Here is a 6718-nt window from a genome sequence, read left to right on the forward strand (position 1 = left end):
GTTTACGAACTCAATGATTTTTGATTGTTACAAAATATCAATATAAATATTTGTCTAGATATAAGATTCTGATAAATATTATATGTTAAATTGAGTTTTGAAGCAATATATAATATGAATGTGTAGATGAAATCAATTCATAAATCAATTTGTCTATAATAAAACAAATGGTGTATAAGAAACACGAGAACTCTTGGAATATCAAACTTTAAAGGTAAAATACAAAATTGGAATGCATATGAGCATGAAGCAACCATAAAATTTTATACGTTGGGACCAACCTGCAAATCTACAATGTGAATATCATTCTAGGTTCTAGGTTCTAGGTTCCCTAACAAGAAGTAAAAGATATTTAGCCAAAGAAATAAAACGACAGCAAGATTTTATTCTGACAACAAAGTGCATACATTCAAGAAATCGAACTTGTCAATTCAGATAATTACGTAAAAGAACGTAAGCTCAAGAATTTCGCTCCTCCTGGGCTTTTTGTTAGGGATTGTCGTTCCTCTTACTTCTGTAGGTATAATATCAGCCACCCACCAGCTTGTCTATCATATCAGGCATGGGGAAAGGCATTGTCATGATAAAAATTCCTCACAACTCATAGGCCCTGTATACCTATTAAAGATCTGTTTTTCAAGCCCTCCACAGGGGTATGGCGAAGTCTAAATATGTGTGTGTGAATATTTAGAACACTATATAACCAATGAATTAAATGTAATGAATGTTCTAAATGAAATATAAAGATAACGAAAAGTATTCGATCTTAAAAGTCTTTTGAAACAATCAGAGTTGGGATCAGGTGCCATGGAGAAATGAGCGTCTCCTGCTATCATAAATATATGAAATGTATAAAAATAAAATGTCATTTCATTTGTCATTTCCATAAATCTTGCGCTCGTTGATGATTGGCAAATTTCACAAGTTGCACATTTTGCAAATGTGATGTCACTCAGCAGTAAATAAGATATGACGCAACAATTAATTTTAGATATTTTGTTTGTTTTATAGAGCAAACAATATATTTTGTCTGTTATAACTCTTTTAAGTTTAGTTAATTTATTTGCATAAAATGAAATAAATGGAGATATTAAACAGTTTTCAATTTCAAAGGTCCATTCAAACAATACAAATCAAGAGCAGAGCAAACGCCGGCCTCTAAAACAACGAACGTGTAGTTAAGCCTAAACACCTTTGAGAAGACATTTGATATGTCTGTTCAATTATGTCTTGTTTTGTGGAAGTTGTTTTTTATACATTAAATCGATACTATTTATGCCTAGGTCACATTTGCCGGCCGGTAGCCGTAGACCGGTGGTAATCGGTAGTAATCCGTGGTGTTAACGATGCCCAAACATCGGTCCACATCGGCCTAGTAGTCATAAAAGTATTAGTCACATTATCAAGCGATGTGCATACGATGGGCAACCAATGCGTTTTATGAGAAAAACAACAAAAGCGATGCATTGCTAATCATAAAACGATGTTCCAGGATAATCGGCCGTTGTATATTACATCGCTCATACATTGGTGAACAGTACAAGATAGTGTTTTCGAAATTTGTCTGTTGAACAACTAAACTCACCGATGTCAGATTCAACGGATATTTGTGGCCATATATCGGCCGATCCTTTAAAGATGTGTTAATGATGGGTTGCCGACGAGGAGCGATGTGAGGCAAACATCTGAATTTTAACTACGAATTATTTCCTAGCGATGACCACACCGAAGGACTCGTCACCGTCCGATTATGGTGCAACCATGCCATTTCATCAAAAAAAGCATCGGTTTCTCATGTATACCCCATCGTTGGATAATGTGACTTATACTTTAAATCGTTCATTATTGTAGACGATGAAGGATCTGATTATGTATTAAAAAAACGGTGCATCAGATTATACATTTATTGAAAGGGTAAAGATAACAAGCAGTGTTCTATCTAAAAACATACCTTAAATTATCGTATCTAAAAGTGTCTTCCTTTTTCAAGAAATTGGTCCTACTTTGAGCAAGTTTTTTTATGAACTAAAATAGGAGATGAAAATTGGTTGGAAAAGAATTGTAAGTTGTACTTGGCTCTCTTTGTATGTAATCCATAAAACTTTCAAATATGACATAAATGAGGCAGATTAAATGGTAAGTTATATTTCAAAGTCATAGGATACATGTATACCGATTCGACATATGAATGGAAGTAACTATTGTGAATTCATAAAACTTCGTCGATACATGATGGGTTTTTTTTTCTTTTCTTATGTAACAGTGTTTGAGTAGGGTCTTTTCATATAGAAATTTAAAAAAGACTGTTCATAAAACACTCCTTTTTAAACTTGCTTTTCCTAATAGTATTGTTTTGAATAAGGCAATCTAGATATATGATGTCGTCTTTGTAAGTTAAACACAAATCTGGTCTCTGCAATTGAATCCATTTATTTCTTTCTGTGTGTTTTTTATGCCACATAGTTAATTTTTACAACATTTTTATTTGGCCTTTATATGTCTTTGCATTATTAGGCAACAGTACTGTGTGAATGACATTCAAAAGGCAAATCCTCCATTTCAAATCTTTGCTTTATAGATAATATCTAAATTTTGGTTTGTTTTTCTTTGGACATCATATCTGACATCATACATAAAAATACCAGATTGTTCATTTCCTTCCATAAAGAAACTTTTATTCTATTAATTAAAAATAAAGATTTTATATGCAAATGTTCTTGGGACATATGTAATAAAACGCGCTGTATTTTCTGGTTCTTCTTGAATAATAATGAACAAAATATACTTGTGGTTTGCAATATTCATTTTTATTCCATGCATGATTGCTTTAATGAGAAATCAAACAGTGGAAAATTACAATCCAAGCAGAGATCGGACGATCCGGGGAAGCCGGCTCTCCATAACTGAAGCTCGTCTGGTGATGGAACTCTGGGATGATGACGTCACTTCCATAAACTCGTCATAGCAAATATCTCCATATCCCGATTCACGTGCAATCATTTGGAATACGTCCTGTAGCTCTTCTGCCAACTCGTTAATGTACTGCAAAAGAGCTCGCAGACCATCATGGTCGCAATAGGCCGAGAGCTTCGTCACAGTGGCACTGATTTTTGACTTCATTTCACTGAAATTGCATGTACTATGGTACTATATTGTGTATTTTGAGTGAAATTTTCACACATACGATAAAATATCATTATTCAATTAAAAATAATGAGAAACATGATAAAATTAAGTAATTATTAACCTGCATACATCAGAATCATTCGTTTTCATTCTAGATAGAAGGGAAAAACCATTAAACAGCAAGTCTTCAAAAAACAATTTCTGGACTTTGTCCATGTTCATACAGTCAATCAATTTGTCCAGTCCTGCAAAAAGTAATATATATATATATACACACACAGATTTGGAATGTGTTCAAATCATTTTATAGATATCCATATATTTATTTTTTCAATACAAATGATATTCCAAACTATATTCAAAATTATGGTGCCTGTTAAAATGTTTTTATGTGGATATCTTTTAATTAAACCGATATGTGAGGTCCTGATCTTAAGCTTTTATTGTCCCTGCAGGTTAAAAAATTGGCATATTGGTATCGAAATGCGTGTTTTGAAAATGAATGTATCTTGCTTGATCACATTTAATATGTATCAGTTGTATCTATATGCATGTATATTACCTCCTGCTTAGCAAATTTTCTCCAATATAGTATATAAAGGGTGCCTGTTTTGGAGGGTAACAGTTGAAATTGACACCCCTCAGAAAACCATTGTCAACCGACGCGTAAGCCTCCGCTTACGCGTCGGTTGACAATGGTTTTCCTTGGGGTGTCAATTTCAACTGTTACCCTCCAAAACAGGCACCATTTATTTTATTATACTGAATATCATTTTTGATTAAAAGATGCCTGTAAAAAAAATCGTCGATTGTCTTTACGTCACATTTATAGAAAGCTTTCAAACTCCCCGCTACTTCTAAAAAGATTTAGTAACCTCTTTATTGTTTATTTGATACTATAAGAGTCCTTTATCATCTAAACTTTCGTAATCTAGCATGTTTAGTCTGTCGTTTGTTGTTTTTAAGTAAGCTACATCAGACACAAGCTTTTATTTACATCAAGTTTATTTCGGTTCTTTTAAACGCGCAACTGACGTATGGAAAATTCTGCAGTGAACCGTACGCGCATAATTTCCACGCATGTGGCATTACCGTTGTGTTACCCGTTGCCACGTGTGTTGCTAAGGCTGAGGGTAATAGAACGGATTGTTAACTGCGTTTAAACCAATCAGATTTTAGTATTTAACATGAAAGTATAATAAAAGAAATTAATATTAATATAATATTTATATATGCTATATTTAGCCATGTTTTATAGAGAAAATAAAACAGCATTATACTTTTTCTAATAAAAAAAGGTCTGAAGTAAATTGAATTAGATCATTATGTCTCCTCGTAAAAATTCTTTTTAAAAAATGAGAGAAAAAAGGCATACACTTAATTGAAAATATTTTTTTCTTACCTTTGTTCAGATTAAAAGAAAAATAAACCCCAGCAACTAGAATCCTTTATCTATTTTTCAAAAATTCTAAGAATCACCATGCTTACTATCGTCTTTGGTACATGCAATGTCATCGTAAGCTTCAAAAAATTCCTTCGCTCTCTGTCGGTACTCTATGGGAATACATGGATCCAACCCAGTAGGTACACAAGCCTTGTACATGTCAAGGTAGCTAAAACGTGATGAGAAGTTCCAACAGGTAAGGCAGATTTATACTTGTAAATCTTCAAAATTTCAAAGGATTCGTCAAAAAACAAGAAAGATATTGAGACTGTAGTTTCGAAGTGCACGTGCATGCGCGTGAAATTTTCACCAAGAAAATACCAATATATGAACTTGATTATAATTACGTTCTTGGTTTCATACAATATGTCCAATAAATTCCTAACTTTTCTATTGTATTTCACTGTTTCATGTTCGTTACATTAAGGGCAAATTTAATGCAAAATGGTTTTCTGCTTCTTTAAATAACATTAAGGTAAGTCACTCCTCAAATTTGTTATATCAAGGAATTTTTGGAAAGTATATTTTGGATAAGTACTCATATAGTATGACTCAAAATCGCAGAGAAAATAGGGGGTCAGTGTGCATCTTACTGATCTATGGTACAATTAAGTTGACCTTTTTGCACTTAAATTTTAACTCTTTGATTTATTACTTTATCTCTAATTTTATTTTATCAGATGATACTACATTAATAAATTTAATCTTATTTTACATAAAACAGTTTGAATAATATTTATCATTGAACAAATCTTGCAAATTAATGCGCGTTTATTATTGTGTGACCTTTTTGCACTAAAAAAAATACACATTTGGGGTATTAAAAAACTAAATAGCAATAAAATATTTTCTTATATCAAGCTTTTTAGGAGTTAAGTGCTGATCAGTCACAAGTATCGAGTAGTTTAAAATAATGAAAGAAAAAGTTTGGGTCAGTGATGTTAATTTTGAAATATTGGTCAAAATATGTGATTTTCAGGCAAAAAATGGTGTAAATTTTATCTTGACTTCTTTAATATATCTTCATTTCTTGGCAAAGTTTGTTGAAGGAAGGTGTAAAACTTGTTCTAAAAATATGAATTAAGACCTATATTAAATATTCCTGCAAAATCATAACGGAAAATATTCTCCGAGTAAAAGTATGTGAGGCTAAAGTTTCAAGACATTAAATTTAATAAATGTGCAGATTTGCAGAAATTTCTGCTGAATATCCTTCCACCACAAGAAATAGTCCCTCATTAATCTTGCTTCTTTGTATATTTTTAGGCAGTTTTTTCGATGAATGTTAAAAAATTTACATTGTTGAATATAAATATTTTATAACAATTGAATTTTAATAAATATTTTCTAAGTAAGAGGTTCTGCGTGAGCTTTTCTAAAAAGCTGACGAGTGACTTACCTTAAGAACCTTTTATCTATAAGATATTTATAAAGATATACTCAAAAATATTTCTTCTGGTTTTTTATTCAAACTGTTAAAACACTTATTTCATTTTTTTTCTTTCATAAGAACATTCCATAATTTGGTGTTGTTTTTTTTTTTAGGAGAGGGATAAATACACGAAACATCAGGCAAATTGGAACTAGATTGCAAATTATGCTACATATATTAACTATTAAGAACTATTGAATGCACACATCCTCAGAATATTTATCATTCTTTTCAGGTTTTTGCATTGAATTTCAAAAGGTAAAACTTAATATTGATATTTACTAGAAGGCAAGAATAGAGATAGAGAAAAATACTTTATTAAAATAAAAGTGAACTTGTGTAACAAACCTGCACCCAAAGCTAAAGAGGCCGGGTTTGAAGCGAACGCGCAATCCATCGGGTCCATTTGTAAAATTTATTCTTTCCCTCAGTTCTTTATTAATATCAATTTTATTGTCCATGCAAACCTCAGTAGCACATTTATCTTTGATGGGTAGAAATTAAAAAACGATATTTTTGTTATAAGTATGCCTAAAAATATCTTTTCGACCTTCGGCATTACCTTTGAACCATAAGAGATAGAGACTTCATATTTGGTATGCCTACGCTACTTATCAAGTTTTTTCAAATGACACCAAGATGACATCAAGATCAATGACCTTGTGACTTTGATTGTGATCTATTTGCTAAAAGAGCTTTTGCGAACTTTCTTCCCA

The 6718-nt window shown here is 31.8% G+C and overlaps 1 protein-coding gene across 1 annotated transcript; it reads right to left on the reverse strand.

Moving 5' to 3' along the window:
* Positions 1-2003: 2003 nt before the first annotated feature.
* Positions 2004-6517, reverse strand: LOC134243829 (uncharacterized). The gene is made up of 5 exons (XM_062726058.1): positions 6351-6517; positions 4615-4739; positions 3248-3371; positions 2858-3124; positions 2004-2025 (listed from the first exon to the last, which is right to left on the reverse strand). Exons 1-5 carry the CDS (start codon positions 6461-6463, stop codon positions 2019-2021), a joined length of 636 nt encoding a protein of 211 aa, XP_062582042.1. The 5' UTR covers positions 6464-6517; the 3' UTR covers positions 2004-2018.
* Positions 6518-6718: the final 201 nt, after the last annotated feature.

Source organism: Saccostrea cucullata, unplaced genomic scaffold (genome assembly GCF_032062105.1).
Source record: "Saccostrea cucullata isolate Sc308-1 unplaced genomic scaffold, CSIRO_AGI_Scuc_v1 ctg5767, whole genome shotgun sequence".
Classification (NCBI taxonomy): Eukaryota; Metazoa; Mollusca; class Bivalvia; order Ostreida; family Ostreidae; genus Saccostrea; species Saccostrea cuccullata.